This window comes from Stegodyphus dumicola, chromosome 2 (genome assembly GCF_044657685.1).
Source record: "Stegodyphus dumicola isolate Sdum_Otavi_A_Nest chromosome 2, ASM4465768v1".
In the NCBI taxonomy this organism is placed as follows: domain Eukaryota; kingdom Metazoa; phylum Arthropoda; class Arachnida; order Araneae; family Eresidae; genus Stegodyphus; species Stegodyphus dumicola.
In genome coordinates this window covers 231467484-231484202 of record NC_140769.1, presented here as the reverse complement: position 1 = coordinate 231484202, position 16719 = coordinate 231467484, and the positions used below count along the sequence as shown (strand labels likewise).

Genomic DNA, 16719 nt, shown 5'->3' with positions numbered 1-16719 from the left:
GCAAGTAAGTGGCAGCATGGAAAAGTAGCGTGTTGCCAGCACGAAAGTGTACGAGAAAAAAGGAAGAATATCGCAGTTTTTCATAAGAAGAATGGGGAATGGGAAAAATTTCAGATCCGAGTTTTGGTTTACAATTAATTTGATTGGACAAGAGGTATCTGCATTAAAACGTTACGTAACATGGAAAAATCTGGAACTTATGAGAAAAGATGAACCCAGGGGGGGGGAGAGATCACCAAATTTAGAAAGTTAATCTTCAGGTCGCCAATTATTTTTTTAAAACGGCTAACATATTTTGTTATATCTTACATATCCCCCTTCAAAAGAAAGGTTGGGAAAGCAGGGTGACAGAAAAGGCGTTAAAGGCAGCAAAATATGAAAGATGTAATTTTGAAAATACCTGATATTTTGACTCAACAGAAACAACAACTTACAGATACTCGATGATTTTCAAAGCACTTTGAATATGCCGTTAAATCACACACCGGAAACCAATTTGATGATTCACTGGGAGTTCGAAGTACATTGGGGAAACTTTCACCAGGTTTATCCTCTGTCGACTCTTTATAAATATATAATGATTCCAGTGTCTTCATCTACACATTTTAAATCATAATACACACACAAACACACACACGTATATATATATATATGAGTTTTCTCTTTAGGTTTGGATCCAGCAGGTCCTTTCTTCAATGGCGTAAAAGAAATCGTCAGACTAGACAAAGGTGACGCTAGCTTCGTTGATGTGATCCATACCAATGCGCCCGGAAACCGCTTAGAAGGTATGCTCTTTATTCTCCTCTGTTAAATACCGTGTTCATGATATTTCATATTTTGAGGAATTTTTAAGTCTACTTTCTTGATCCTTATTTAGTCCTCCTTTATTACGTACTCAAAATGTGCATAGAAACGTTTTTCACCATATCCTAACAACAAACATCCCAACAATGAAATTTTTGATATTCTCCAACCATAATCTCTTAGCAGATATGACCTCAATGTGAAGGACACATAAACTGGAAGTGATAAAATTAAATCGTTTCAAAATTTTGGTATAACCAGTGAACCATGTGACGAGTGAAAACTCGGAATAAGCAATATACTGACAACTAAAATAATACAAAGGGTTTCAGCTGCGAAATGCCACAATGCTATTATTTTAGCGCGAAAAAATCATTATATAATAGCATAACATTATACAGGCCATACTATAATAACTACAAATACGCGCAAATAGAATTTTTAAAAAAAAAGATTTTTAGTTAAAGGTTTTTGTAAAACGTTTTTGGCGTATTTTTTATATGTATGTGAATAATTAAAATTGACTCGAAATGTTTCCAAATAGTGAAGCATAAATTAGCTTTTCCATATTTAAATTTTGATAAGGAACTGAAAACGTTTGTAAGATAAAACTTTATGTATCGTCTGTAGGAATATGCAACAGTCGTTATATCGTGTTTGAAGTGATATGCTTGTAAAAGCAAATGAAGAAAACAAGCCAGATAAACCAACAGCAAGACAAACCGTACAGATAAAAGGATTAACATGCAATATAAGTAAATTTCGCTTGGATATGTATAGTACCACGTAAATCAGAAATTTTTTCACACGTACGGATTGGAAGGTTCAGCAATGCGCTCTTAACAGCATTATGGGCGCTCAGGTAAACCAATGTGACAACCTTCAATCTATTAATGGCAATCAGCTGCCATGCACAGATTAGAAGGGAGCCTCTATGCTTGTGGGGTCCTCCGGCAAATGCTCAGCGGGCCCATACGTTAAGAGTGCACTGAGGTACAGGCCAGTAAAATAGCCGAAGCCCTTTACCAGCAGATTTGTTTCTTCGGGAATAAATGTTTAAGGATAAATTCCCGCATATTCAAAATTAGGGAATTTAAAATTATCACCTAGAAATTCAACAAAAACACAGCTGAAATGTACGTCAATACTTCCAGATATGTCGCTTGTTGTTTCCTATTATCCTTTAGCGTGGAATGGTTGCTCATTATACAGAAAATATGTATACCTATTTTTGTCTCTTATCTCTATATAAATTAAATCGAATTCTTTATTTTTGTCACTATGTGACTCAATACTGGTATTATTATTTAAATACATATAAACCTTTATTTTTGTCACTTTGTAACTCAGTACTGGCATTATTATATACATACGTATAAACCTACTTTTGCTCCTATTTTTTACCCATTAAACCTCCTTTATTTCTAAAAATTAAAATTTTGTTTGAATTTGTTACGAATAACATTCTTTACCAACCTGTCACATTGCTTTAAACATAAGACAAGTACTTCTGCGCCATGTCTGAGTTAAGTAGGGAAGTCCAGATTTATATGAATAGTGTAATTTCTTTTCTCCACCAACGAGGAGCCTGTTCCATTCGGAGAATTCTTCTCAATTATTTATGCCACGCTGATGGTTCTAATTCACTTTACTTGTGAAGAACATGTTCCCAGAGACTGTCAAAGTTTAATACGTCAGTGCTGCCATATGGCTAAATTGTCACTTTTGCAAGAGCAGCAACTGAGCCAAAAGTGGGTTGTACGCTAGTACATCATAGAAAGGAACAAAGTGAGGTGGCGCTTTTAAGTCGGAAAAATAGCGAGTAGAGGCAACATTGAGCATGAATTTAAGTGCCGATAACACTGCCGCGGCTGTAAAAACTATATAAGATAAGGATGGCACACTTCATAAGAGGGCATACATCTTGATGTTATGCACAAAAAGTGAGAAAATATATATGCATGCATGTCATATTAAAATATTAGAAGAGAAAAGATACTCTATGTACACAATATAAAAATATGTTATAAAAGATAGAATATAAAAAATTAATTAATGTATTGATAATAATTACACTATTAATACAACTTAACAAGGTACTTGTCGAAAACAAATTGCTTTCTGTAAAGGTTACATGATTACAAAACGAACTCAAGGGTGTCGGGAGGAAACCAGCAATCTAAATATTATACATATTAGTTACAGCCCGGAGGGAAAGATCTCACGCATGCATAGGATGTTACAGAAAAACTAGTTGAACATCGACATAAGTGGACACAGGTGACGAATCACCCATGTGCACCGTCAGTGTAGTCATTAGTCTTCAGGCGAGCTCAAAGAAAAAGCATCAGAAAAGAAGAACAAGTGGTAGTGCGTTTTTATAAACAATGGTAGAAAGGGTAAATGGTTTTGAAATACATCGAAGGATGGCAAGGATACACGGCAAACACCGCATGTCACTTCCAAGGGTAAAAGTGTGGTATAAACGCTTTAAAAAGAGACGTACTATGATTATGATTTACAGACGATTTGGTGCACCAAAATATATCATAGATGCCGTACTGTCAGATGTGAATGATCTTATTTAGCAAGATCGACATATGATAATAGAGAAGATCTCAAAGGTTTTCTGTTGGAGAATTGGAATTGTTCATGCGATTGTTATGGGCCAACTGAAGTTTTGTAAAATAAGCACCCAGTGGGTGCCTCACAACTTGACTGAGGTAAAAGAAGCATGTCGGTTGAATATGTCTGTGCGGTACCTGCCGCCGAACTCTCTATCACGTATATTCACACACAGGCGATGAGGCATGGTATTACCATTTTGAGCCAGAGATAATGTGCCAACCTGTTCAACTAGAAACATTCAGTTTTTTCTCCTCTTTCTAAAAAATACAAGCCAAATCCTACTCGTACAAGGAAGTGGCATTCTTCTTTGATTGGGAGAGACTATTCCTTATCGACTTTATAGCAAAGAGAAGTACTGTCAATTTTTATCCTTATGGGAGACACTTTATTATTCGATTTAGCGTTGGAAGACCTGGAAAGGTTTCCGATGGAATTCTTCTTCTTGATGATAATGAAACCCCATACAAATAATGCTACCAAAGTTGTCCTGAGGAAATTTAAATAATAGGAAGTCGTCATCTACCCTCTATACAATCCAGACCTTTCATTCAATGATTAGCAGATTTTGTTGAGCTTAAAGTTTTTCGAGGAGAACTGTGTTCAGTCAAACTATGATAAAAAAAGAAAGAATTAAGTAGTGGCTCTATGAACTGTTGAAGGATTTATATGAGAACGCTACCGTACGCTTGGTGTTCCACTGGGACGAAATGGCTAAATGATAATGGCAAATATTTTTAGATATATCAAATCATTACGGTTATAGAACATTTTATCATTTTTACTGAATGCATCTTACTTTATTGTTCACTGCTTACAAAGTATAAATCAAAAGTAAAAGAAATTTTGTTATATTATAAACACGGATGTAGCCATCGAGATCGTATTATTGTTCAAGAAATATTGATCTTTAAGTAACAGTTTATTTTTAAATGCTATTAAATGACTGATTTATTATAAACCTCCTATCTAGTTTGGACTTTCATTCTTCGAAATATGTGTGTGCGTCTGTATTCGAGAAAGGAATATTCCCAGGCAAGAAACTGAAATGTAATGTTGTTATATAGATTAACTTGTTAAGTATCTTTATCTTCTTCTTCAGGTTATGGTCTAAACGAACCTATAGGTCATGTTGACTTTTACCCGAATGGAGGGGAAAATCAGCCTGGTTGTGAAACAGCGTCACAGAATTCACCTGAGATAGCAGATGAAATTTTGAGTTACATGAATTTTTATAACATTCTTCGCAAATTCAAAAACATGGGAGGAAACATAAGTGCCACAGGTAAAATATTCTTAATTTTTATTAAGGCAAGCGATGAATTCATAATAATTATAAATTTCCCTATACTGCATTGAAATATTTGAAATATAATAAATTTCCTCCTTCATATTATCAATTTTTAGCAGAAAGATGTCGTTTCGTGCAAAAATAATAATTTTTTCTTTCATATTACCTGGCTATGATTTATCACTCTGTTATGTTGTTTTACAAAGCCCTTAAGAAACTATATTGCTGCAAAACTTTTCTTTCGGCAGAAATAATTTACCATTTTGTTGTAGGTCCTAGAGAAACACTGCATAAGGAATGAAAAAGACGAGAATAGTAATTGAGAAACAACATAATGCCATTTTATGTTTTATGTTTCGTTTATTTTTTGAAACTCGCATCTTTGAGATAACTACCGTCCTTTGTGAGGTGCTGATGAGTCGATGAACAAAAACATTCAGTATTTTCACCACCATTTCAGGTAGAATTGCCTTGACGTTTTCACTGATGCGATAATTTAGGATGTTTGGCGATTACACTCAGTTCTTGAGGTATCTCCATCGAACGAAAATCGCAAGCACTATGATCGAGGATATTGGCCACAGTATGTCTCGTATGTCTCCAATTATATGAGATAATTTTTCCTAAGAACACCGTGCGCCGTTGCCATTGTGCCTCTCGTGTGTTATGCGCAGCTGCCTCATTTTGCTCAAAATAAATTAATGACAAATCAGCGTTCTTTCCCTGTTAATTCATCAATCAGTCAAAGTCATCAGTAGGCCTCTGTAACATTCTGACTGTGACTGCGTTTCTTTGATGATCCTCAAAAACGTAGGGTCAAATAATCCTGAAAACGGAAACAACCTCATCAAACCGTTAAATTTTCATTATGGGGAAGTTTTTCGTGGATTCACATTACTCCAGTACTGCATGTTTTGTTTATTAATGTGGCCTATCAGTTCCAAGTGTGCCTCAGCCGACATAATCACATTGGGAAGAATGTCCCCGTTCTCGTTCAATACGTCGACAAAGTCGGCACTGAACTATTTCCGGGAGACATATTCGCGCTCGGATAACTGATGGGCCACCTGCATTTTGTACGGATAACTTAAATCGCTATGGAGAATGTGAGGCACACCTCTGTCTGATAAGTGTAAAATTCCACCATGCCCGTTAATGCCTAGGATTCCTGACAATAACGTACCGTCCCCTTTCAATGCTTTCTGGTGTCGCGTATAACGTTTGTAAGTAAAGATTTAGAAGTAACTGTTGATCTTAGAAGCATCGAAATACATTGCGTGAATAATGGTAGATTAAATATGCTAATCATTTACAAAAATTTCAGGATTCTTCTCCTTTTCTGTAGTCTAATTAGAAGTTCTACGAGTATTATACTTTATAATTTTATAAAACCTTTTGTGACCTTGTTCTGCGTTGATACTACTTTTGAAAAACACAATAACTTTTAATGAATCTGCAAGAAAGCAGATGAAAACCAATATTTTTATGTGGCGTCACTTTTCCTACGCAACAATTTTTTTTGTGCAAAAAGAGAAACTTCCTTTAATACTTATATGAGCAAAAATTGCATTTAAAATTTTCGCTATCATTTTATTTAGAAACTATAGACATTGAAAACGTAATTTTACATTTAAAAATGTATTTTATTTTTCAATTCAAATGTCAGTTTGCCGTTAAGATTACAATATTTAGCAGTCATTTTTGATGAATACTAAGGCTGCTTATTTGTAAAGACCCATTTTTGCTAGCTGAACATTAGGCCCAAGAAGCGCGCACGAAATTGAAATAAAGCTGAGAAAGGGCACTTACACTTTTTGATACCAAATTGAATACTGTTACGAGTTTTGTATTTAGTTAGATATTTTTAGCGGAATTATAATTAAAATTGTTGTATTTCTCCTTGCAATGCAGCGCGAGACAAATTTTAAGAAACAGCTACTACAGTAAAAATATAGGAGCACGTGCATTTAACATTCAATAAATGGATATCTCGGTAATTTGTATTGAAAATAATAAATGAAACTGACCGTAATTGCATCCTCTTATTGTTTTCCAGAAATCTCGAGAAGCAGAAATTACTAGAAATTTCTCGCCACCGATTGAAAGCTATAAAAGCCAGAGAGAGAATATCTCAGGTCAGTTACTGTGAGCTGTAATTTCGCGCGAACTGAGCTAAATCGGAGTTAGCTTTCTGTTTAGATAACGCTTTTCACTGTGTAGTATTTTAACGTTTTTAGTAGTTTGAAGTCAAATTACTGATTATATTGCGTGATATTTTGAACACTTGTAAGAATATCTCTGAGGAAAATTCCAGCATTCTGTTACATTTCCTTTGATAATAAGAATAAATTTTATTAACCTTTTATCGGATTTGTTCATTCAATCTATTACGCACGCAACAATATTTATGCATTTATTGCATAAAGCACATAAACATCCCAGGTGATAATATAACTCAGAATATCAAGAGTAAAATATTCCCTCACCAGATGAAACTAATTCCGTTGTCTGCGCACTGTTCATGGGCTCAAATTTCAGCTGATGTAAACGGGCTTTAGATGACACAAGTTGCTTGAAAGACAGAAATAGTATGTTGTTTTTAGGGGCGGATGGGACTATTGGAAATTCGGAAAAATTCCTGAGGCGTTGGTGCCTGCTATGATTCTTTGTTACCTGATATCGACGGTTGAAAGAAGATGAAAGATTAATCATAAATGTAGATTTCATGCAGCAAAAAATAATAAACTTATAGGATAAGATTTAATTAACCTCTAAAAAGGTCGAAGCTAAATTAATAGTAGCCGCATTAAACTTAACGTCTGTTCTTTGTCGTCGTTATCTCGTTGCAAAGTCTTAATTGTTGGATATGGATATAATGGAGCGTGGTGAATACTCATTGTTTAACCACTGGCAATATGAGCATTGTCCAGTCGCACTAATTATCCAGATAACTACATTCCACAGGCCCCATAAGAGGCTCCGCCAGGCGTTGCTTGCAATGCGTTGCCATTTGGTCCGTTTCATACCTCAGGCTTTGCCCGTTCTGACAGGTATTTGATCTCTGCGCTGCTTGGCCAGATGTTTCGTCAGATCTGAAAAGAATCAATTAACATTATTTTTTACATTCGTGCTTTTACAGTTTGTGTCTCTTGCACGTTTACGATATGGAAAAGAGCTTCACGTCTGTTTGCATTTTTACTCAGTTGCAATTAGGTGCAATATTTGAGGTTTCTACAATTTCTCGTAAAGTTCTTAGTTTTTGTATAGAACTGATCCTGTAATAGTCTTAGAATTCGATAATTCAAAAGGTTCTCATCGCGGTTTCCGTTGTTAAAAGTCTCATTCCTAGCTATATTTCATTTTCTGAGTTGTAATTCTTGGATGTTCGGTTGTCAGGGAGCACTTAAATAAGTAGTATTCGGGGTTGCCTCTCTCTCCACATACGCAGCGATTGAATGTAGCTAAGTTCCTTCCATAAAAATACGCAGAAAAGGAGCCATGACCCGATATGAACTACCTTATTTCTCTTGTTATTGAACTGGGTGCAGTGCCTACTTTTATGAATAGTTGATAGGTCCTTCTCTCTTGTTTAGCGTTATCTCATCAGTTCAGCCAGTCAGCATTAGATTCGTTGTTTATGAGTTTCTTGAAGTGTAAGCCAGGCCATGGCACTGATAAGTGTTGTGCATTTTGACCCCTTGCTATTTCTGTGGCTAGGATATTAGCCTCCTCGTTATCTTATGTCCCTGCATGTGCTTTCAACCAGGTGACAAAGAATTGTTGATTTTGTGACGTTGAAGTTCTTTCTGTAATCGCTAGGATTAATTTTGATCTATGGTGCGGGGTTCGCGATAATGTGCGTTGCTGAAAGACTATCTGTGAAGATATACACTTTCTTGAAAGAAAAAATCGAAGCACCATGAAGGAAGTGGCTGTTTTCCATGAAACTGAATATGTGTATAGCTCATACACAGATAATAAAATGATTAATAAATCAAGGTCATAGTACCTGTTCACGGCTCACGCTCACAATCACGCATTGAGTGTTCAAATTAGAAGTTGGTCGAACCGCCCCTGGCGGCAATACATGCTTGAATTAGTCTCGTCGAGGCAAGGAGTGGTAGAGGTTCCTAATGTCATCCAGCAACATATTCTGTCAGGCATTCATCAGTTATCGCTCCAGATCTACGATATTTTATAGTACCCGAATCTGGCGGCCTACCGTGTCCCAGACATGCTCGATTGGGGAAAGGTCTGGTGACCTTGCTGGCCAAGGAAGAGTATCAATCGCACGGAGGCAGACCAGAGATATGCAAGCGGTATGTAGCGTGGCATTATCTTATTGGAAAATAGCCCCAGGATGGCGTGCCATGAAGGGTAATGCAACCGGCCGCAGGATGGTACCAACATATCGTTGAGATGTTAAAGATATACGAAGGATGACTAAAGGATGATCTGCTGTCATAAAAAATAGCGCCCCACACCATCACACTAGGGGGATATGGCTGTATGCCTTTGTAAAACAAAAGCTGATTGAGACCGCTGGATCCGTCCTCTCCAGACATGAACACGGTGGTCATCTGCTTCAATAGCTTCAATAGCGATTCATCGCTGAACACTATACGATGCCAGTCTGATGGCAGCCATGATGAGCGGCTGCGTCACCACTCCAGACGACTCCGTCGATGTTGTGGGGTCAAAGGCAAAACGTCTTAAAGGCCTCTGTGAATGTAACCCTGCCTCAGACAAGCGCCGTGAGATGATGGACGGTACCACGGGAGGTATAGACGGTTGGTTCGGGCCATTGGGGTGGTTCGGGCTTGGCGAACAATCATCCTGTCTTGCCTCGCATTTGTGCTCCTTCGCCTTTCAAAGCCTTCATTTCGTCGGCAATTTCCTTGTAGCAACCATTGCTGTCAACATCTTTGCACAGCAGTATCTGTACGTTTCAGGTGGCGGCCTATTGCTCGGTATGACCACCCACCTTCACGCAACCTACAATGCAACCACGTTCGAAATCGTTTAGTTGTCTGTAAGGTCTTCAAATATCGTCGTAATCGCATCTTTAGTTGCTTCTTTACGGAAATACAATGGCAGCAACGAAAAAAGATAAATTTTCCGCCTCTAATACTGGTTTAATACTTTGCGAATTGCGCACTAGAAATGCGCGCTTTGATCGCAGTTTCTATTCATTTGCCTTGAAACTTTGATCATTTGCATGTTCGATCAAGATGTTTTTGCAGGCGAAATTTCGTCACGATCGAAAAAGTCCTTCTTGGTGCTTCGATTTTTTTGCAAAAGAGTGTATTATGTTTTTAAGGAGTTTGCGTTTCTGTATTTTATTGCTTCCAGGAGCACTACTGATTACACCTGGAATACACTGTTTTAATTGCGTAAATGGAACTTTTGTTGAATTTACCAGCTGGGATCTACGTGGATTTTAATTGTGCTACCTTTACCTTCTTCTCGGCTAGAACTGTCTGTGCATAACTGGGAAATTTTTTTATTTGCTTCTTTTTCATGGTTAATATGACTTTTCTTTCCTGGGTGGCGCTCGTATGGGTGCCAGTAACTCGTATTTACCTATTCTAGCTCTAGGTTTTGTAGCTGCTATTATTTTACAGTTGGCGTAATCTTTTATTGTGGAATCTTGTTCATCTCGTATAAGAAGTTGTGTGGGGTTAGAGATTTGGGAAAGGGCTGCAGTTGATGTTCTTCTGTAGCTTCCTGCGTAGTTTAGTAGAAAGGGCCACTGACTTGAAGCTATTTTTGCTTTCTTTCTATCATCGGTTCTACCCATATGGTTGTCCCATATAGGGCAAGCTTTTTGATTACTATATGGTGAATGAATTTTGAAGTTGGTTGCTCGTCCGCCCATTCTGTTCCGTTCATTTGCTTTAGACTGAGTATCATTTTGGAGTTCTTGCTTTTAATATAATGTAAAGTTATGCTTTTCGACAATAATGATGCCCAGGTATTTTGAGGGTTGCTACTTTTTATTTATTTCTGGTATTTTGAATCTGGAAGTCTTGTTATCTTTTGTGAGGATTTGTGGATAATTAAGGCTTGGGATTTTTCTTGAGAAATTTTGATTTTGCTGTTTGCACACAGAATTAAAAATTTCTAGTATGCTGATTACATTTCTTTATATTTTGTCTGCGGAGCAGCCACTAGCGACAAAAAAGCAGCACCGACTTCGGAAAAGATACATTTCGAGTGTCGGGGCCATTAGCGCTTTATGATTTTGTCAAACACCAGGTTCCAAAAGTTTAGATATAAGCCCTGCAGACAGTTTCTGACTTGTATGTTTTCAGTTGTACAAGTGTTTGTTATAATTATGCTGCGCCTGTTGGTGAAATAATCTTGAAATATTTTATACATGTTTCTTGAACGGTTTATGTGGTTCAGTGTGCCTAAAACCTTCGGTCACCAGAAGGAATCATATGTTTTTGGAGGTCTAAGCGCAACAAAGCTGAGTGCTGATTCTACACTTTATTTATTTTTTTTTTTTTTTTTACTCTAAAACTTCTTTGATTGTCCCTTATAATATTCTTAGTCGGAGAAAACCCAAATTGTTACTTGCTTACTGAATTTGACTTTTTTATATGATACAGGCGGTTCACCAAAGCTTTTTTCCTATAGCAGGAACCTCAATTTGGTGCATTTTGGCCTTTGTTATTAAAAAGGACTATCTGGCGTATTTTGAAAGAGGTTGGGAAAAGTCTTGTTTGAAGACATTTATTCATTGGGCTGGCAATGAATAGGGTATGTTTAGAGTATGTTTTTGTTATAGAGTCTTCAAGAGCTGGTTGTCAATCCCGTCAAGACCATGTGCTTTTTCGTTTTTTAAGATTTTGATTATTTTTGAAATTCCAAAGGAAGATAACACCGTTGCTTGTTCCTATGTGAGAGCTATTTTTTCTTGTTACTCTGGAGTGATGAGTCTTCATCTGGGTAATCATGGAGGAATACAGAACCCATTATTTTCTAGATTCTTTGGGTTGCTGCATCTTCCTCTGTTTCATTTTCTATTATGGAATTTGGGAAGTCAGTTTGACACGGCTGAAAGACTTTGTTTGTACATTTTTGTAGTTTTTTTTTCCCCCTCATTTCGTGGGTGTTTTTTTTTTTTTTTTTTTTTTTTTTTTTTTTTTTTTTTTTTTTCCTTCTTGGTGGTGTACTTCCTCCAACAGTTTAGTTTGGCTTCATGAACTTCTCTCTTGTACATAACTCTATCTTTTCGTGGGCTTTTTTTCTTTCTTCCTCAGTTCTCGCTTTTTTCATTTTCAACATTCTAGTCTTGTTTCTCTCGCACCTGAATGTGGTGGTTCCCTGGCTGATGCATTTTATTTCGCTTGGGCTTTTAATCTCGAACAAGCTTTCACAATATTTTTGGGTTGTGTTTTGGAGTTTTGTAGCGATATTATCTATATGCGCTTTGGTTTCAGAGCAATATCGTTGTCTAGGTTTTGGATTTCATTTTAATTGGCTTTCTTTATTGCTTTTGTGATGAATGTTTTTGCTCTTGATTGGGTGATGTAGAATTTTCCGGTGGTCCTCGTGTTGATTTGATAAGAGATTTAGTATGAAATCAGTCTACGGTCTGCTATATGATTTTCGACATTGACTGTCCAATTCTGGCTTTTTCCTGTTATTGATTGGTTTATCAGCGTTATATGCAACCTCCGGATCCACTGATGGTTTTAAATGTTGGTTCTGATGGTTCCTAATTAATCAGTGTTAGGTCCTCACTGTTAATCAAATCTTCCAACTCTTCGCCTCTTGCATTCATGCGTGGGTAACCCCCATAAGAAGTTGTAAGCATCGAAACCTTCCCCGATCATACAGGGAAATTTCGGAAATATTTTTAAGATGTTTGTGAGGAACAAGAAGATGTAAATAGTATTTGTTCATTTTTTTTTTAATTCAGGGCTACTATTACAATGTCGCTGGATGAGTAAATTATTCCTGGAGACCAATTTTTGTTTTGGCAGATTCTTGCCATTCTTAACGATGTTTAATATTTTACATGGTGCTGGATTATATTCCAACTATTTGGCTGTGCTTCTGTTCTTCCTTTTATAATTCTTGTATCAAATGCTGTATTCTGTTGCATAAAAGCAATGAATTTTCATGCCCTGCCACTCTTAAGGTTTCATAAAATGTTATAAAGATGTTGGTACTTTTATGCAAGTAGACAGTTGTTCGCCAAAATTAACTCCTTCACGTGGTTGTCCTAGATGAGAGTTGTTTTTTTCATGATGCCGAAGTACATAAGGTTGCCTTTGAATCTTTATGTCAGGGCACCCTTGTGTCTCGGCGAACGATTATCAATCGTCAAGTTGCTGACTCTTCGCCAAAATTAAAACTTTCACGTGGGAATATTGACAGCCATGATGAAGTCTGCTTTCCTCGCGGTACTCAAAGTCATAAATGTGTCGCCACCTTTGTGATGTCATGTAGTGAAATCCGTTGGGAAACGACTGCTTTGAAAATGGTATCGACTTATTTTTCCACGCTGCCTACGCCGACTAGATCAACCCCATCCGCCTTTGGTTATATTCAATAATTAAAAACGGATGTCTGTCTATTAAACTATTTAATTATAATGTTTCGTTTTAACTTATTATGCTTTATTATTAATTATAATGTTTCGTTTTAACTTATTATGCTTTATTATTAATTATAATGTTTCTTTTTAACTTGTTATGCTTATTTCTTTCAGTTGAGAAGGATCCTCGAGATATAGCCTGTAGCCATAGAAAAGCCTACGAATATTTCATAGCCAGCTTGGAACAGCCAAACTGTAAATTTAATTCTATGGCTTGTCACACCTGGGAAGCGTATAAGGAGGGCGATTGTGGGACGTGCAGTAGCTATAAGAACACATGCATAAATATGGGATTTTTTGCTGGATGTGGATCAACGAATGGAAGATCTTTAAAGATCTATCTGAAAACGGATAACAGTTCTCCTTATTGTTTAGATTCATCAAAAGAGCTCTGGGACAGACTTAAAGTTAGACAGGCGATATTCACGCATCATATATTTTATAAGAAAAGAAATCAAACATTATTTTTTGAAAGAAATGTAACAATGTTTCTGAATGTATAACTGAAGACGAAGAATAGGCTAAGATAAAGATATGCTGCTATCAGTCCCTGATATTTTTAAAGACCTTAGATTACTTTTAATCTGAAAGAATTGCACCATAAAATTAATGAATTAAAAATATATTAGTAGTTTTTTTTCCTTACAGAAAGTTTAAACATACAGTTCAATAAAACTTTTCAGCCATTTTCAGAGAATCGATGCATTGTGAAGAATAATAAAATGAATGAATTTTTAGATAATTATTTTGGTACTGCACCTGCCACTTATTTAGGCATGTGTGCGTGTATGTGCGTCTCTGCATCACGAAAAGTACTGTGCGTGTGTCCCTGCATCATGAAACGTTCTCTGCGTGTGTATATGCGTGAGTCTCCGCGTCAGGAAAAAGTACCGCGTGTGTACACACATAAACAAACGAGCAAAAAAGGCGTAACAGGAGTATAACGGAACAGTACCATTATTTTTTGCAAATAGTGAACATCGCATCTTATTAGAAAAGTACTAAGTCCCCGATTTCGTAACGAATCAAATGATTTAGTTTTAAGTCACCAACCAACGTACATGTATCCTATCCAACGTCCAACGCTAGTTTTCAGTCCCCAATCTGTCTATATGATCTGTCTCAAATAATGTTTCTTATGTGTTAATACTGATGTTAACTCGATGTGCGCACGGCAGGAACTAAAAGGTTTTGACTACTCAGCGCTGACGTTAACACGTCGAAGGACACATTTTGACTGCTCGATGGTCTCTCCTAAACTGTTTTTGATTACTCAAATTTTCGAAAACAACAATTGCAAACGTCAACTTTGATCAACTGAGTGCGTTCAGGGCACATACAGTTTTTTTCTTCCCTTTTCTGAATCATATTAACTAAGATATTGATGTCACTGATAAAGCTCGAAATAATAAAAGTAACAATAAATATTAATCAATGTAGGCAACTCATTCCTTAAAGCTCATTTACCGAACAGTACCTTAAAACTAACAAAAGAACAGTTCACAAAACGCAAATCATAAAATTAGATCATAATAATAACTTCCTACTAATTCCCTTATTGCAGTCTCGAAATTCCCAATTTGAAGCATATCAAAAACTGTTTTCCAAAATGAAAGTCTTAAAAAACTTAAAATTTCATTTTAAATTGCTTTACAAATCGTTGCCATCCATAGCTGCAAACTAAAAAATAATTTAATATTTTGATATTTTCTGTTTTCAAATATTGAGTCGGTATTTTTGTGTGTTAATAGTTCGTGAAATTTTGTGAATAAACATGCTAGAAGAGCCAAAATATTAACCAAATAATATCGAATGTTTTTTAATCTCCAACCAAAACACTATTTATAGATAAAGATATCCAGAGCAAATCCAGATATCTTCTTCATTCGGATACTTTCATCAATTTACATCCCAAATGTAAATAGTATAGCGATTATAAAAAAGTATGACAACACTTAACACTCTGTAAATGTAAACAATGATCAGGTGACTGCATCCATGGCACACACATTTTATCCTCTTCGCCTTTTCTAATATAAGATTATACGAAATACTGAAGTGTGTTCATAGACATGATACAATAATATGACAGACACTAAGCTTTTGCAACACACTAAGTCACTAAGCTCTGCAACTAACCTACCTTAATATTAAGAGCATTTTTTAGTTTTATTTATTTTTGTACAAATTGTGTTTTAAATAAATTACAAGGTCTAAAATACAAGAATATGATTTTATTTTTAAGTGTTTTTAAAGATTTGATTAAAAATATTCCTTCAAAATAAATATTAAAATCATATTTAAGGTAACAAAGAACATTTTAGCGTTAATTCCTATCTTCTGAAATTCAAGAGACACAGAAAACACTCCTTCATTTCACTTTGCTTGCAATTCAGAAAAACAGTTTAATTATCTAAAAGCCTGAAAATCACATAGGCAAATAATGTAAATAACTGTAAAGTTAGCTGGTGAAGAGAAAAAAAAAAAGCAAGGTTGAGATGTTCATCTTATAATAATATATATGAAATCTTTCCAAGGCCAGTGTCAAATTTTCAAACACAAGTAAATCTTTCAAGGCCACACACTCTCCGTAAGGCAATTACCTCAAGAGCAAAAGTAACGAATGACCTGACATGACTTTATTATGCCGCGATTAGCTAACTCACTTGCTAGCTGTGTTTCGGCTCGGTTCAAGTAATTGTGCCTTAATGATGCTGAAAGTAAAACAGTCATGACATAAAATTACATACACATACATTAGATCATGATAAATTGCATTACATCATACATTAGATCATGAAAGTTTAAATTTCAAGTCCTTCAACCATGTCACAAGAAACAGCTAAAGTTGCTGCTTTTCTTCTTGCGATTTCAACTTTTTAAATTGAGTAGCGAAATTAAGAAATTTGCTGGTAAGTCCTGTAAATTTTGTCAGAATAGTTCCAGTAAAAGAATCAGTCACAGGAATGGCTTCGCTCACTGGAATCTTTTCACGTGATTCCTTGCTTAGAAGCATTTTTAACATTTTCTTTAACTCGTTCTGGAATTGGCTTCTGTAGGTTTTGTGCATAATTTAGAATAAAATTCGAAATTCTTTAAACTGGCAATGTGACTTTGTTTACAATGAACACAAATCGATTTTTCCGCTTTTGGGAGATCAAAAGTGTAAGGTCAAATGATTTTTCCCGCATTTGAAACATCTCGGCTCGTTGTTACAAAATAATTGTCCAGCGCCAAACCTTTAGCAACGGAAACACATCATACAGCTGGGATTTGTTCTGTATCTACGGATTTTACCCAGAATGAACTTCTTCTTATAGACCCAGAATAAATTTCTTATAAATACTGGGGATTCTGCTTTCAGCCACCGTGCGTGAAGGTTGCTATT

At 36.0% G+C, this 16719-nt stretch overlaps 1 protein-coding gene across 1 annotated transcript in view; it reads left to right on the top strand.

The window, feature by feature from the left end:
- Positions 1-15492, top strand: part of LOC118187921 (pancreatic triacylglycerol lipase-like) — a 47938-nt gene extending 32446 nt beyond the window's left edge. Inside the window, exons 5-7 of the mRNA XM_035358211.2 lie at positions 669-785; positions 4532-4714; positions 13446-15492. Of these exons, the coding sequence (XP_035214102.2) occupies positions 669-785; positions 4532-4714; positions 13446-13834 (689 nt within the window). The 3' untranslated portion in view covers positions 13835-15492. The remainder of the gene's footprint in view (positions 1-668; positions 786-4531; positions 4715-13445) is intronic.
- Positions 15493-16719: the final 1227 nt, after the last annotated feature.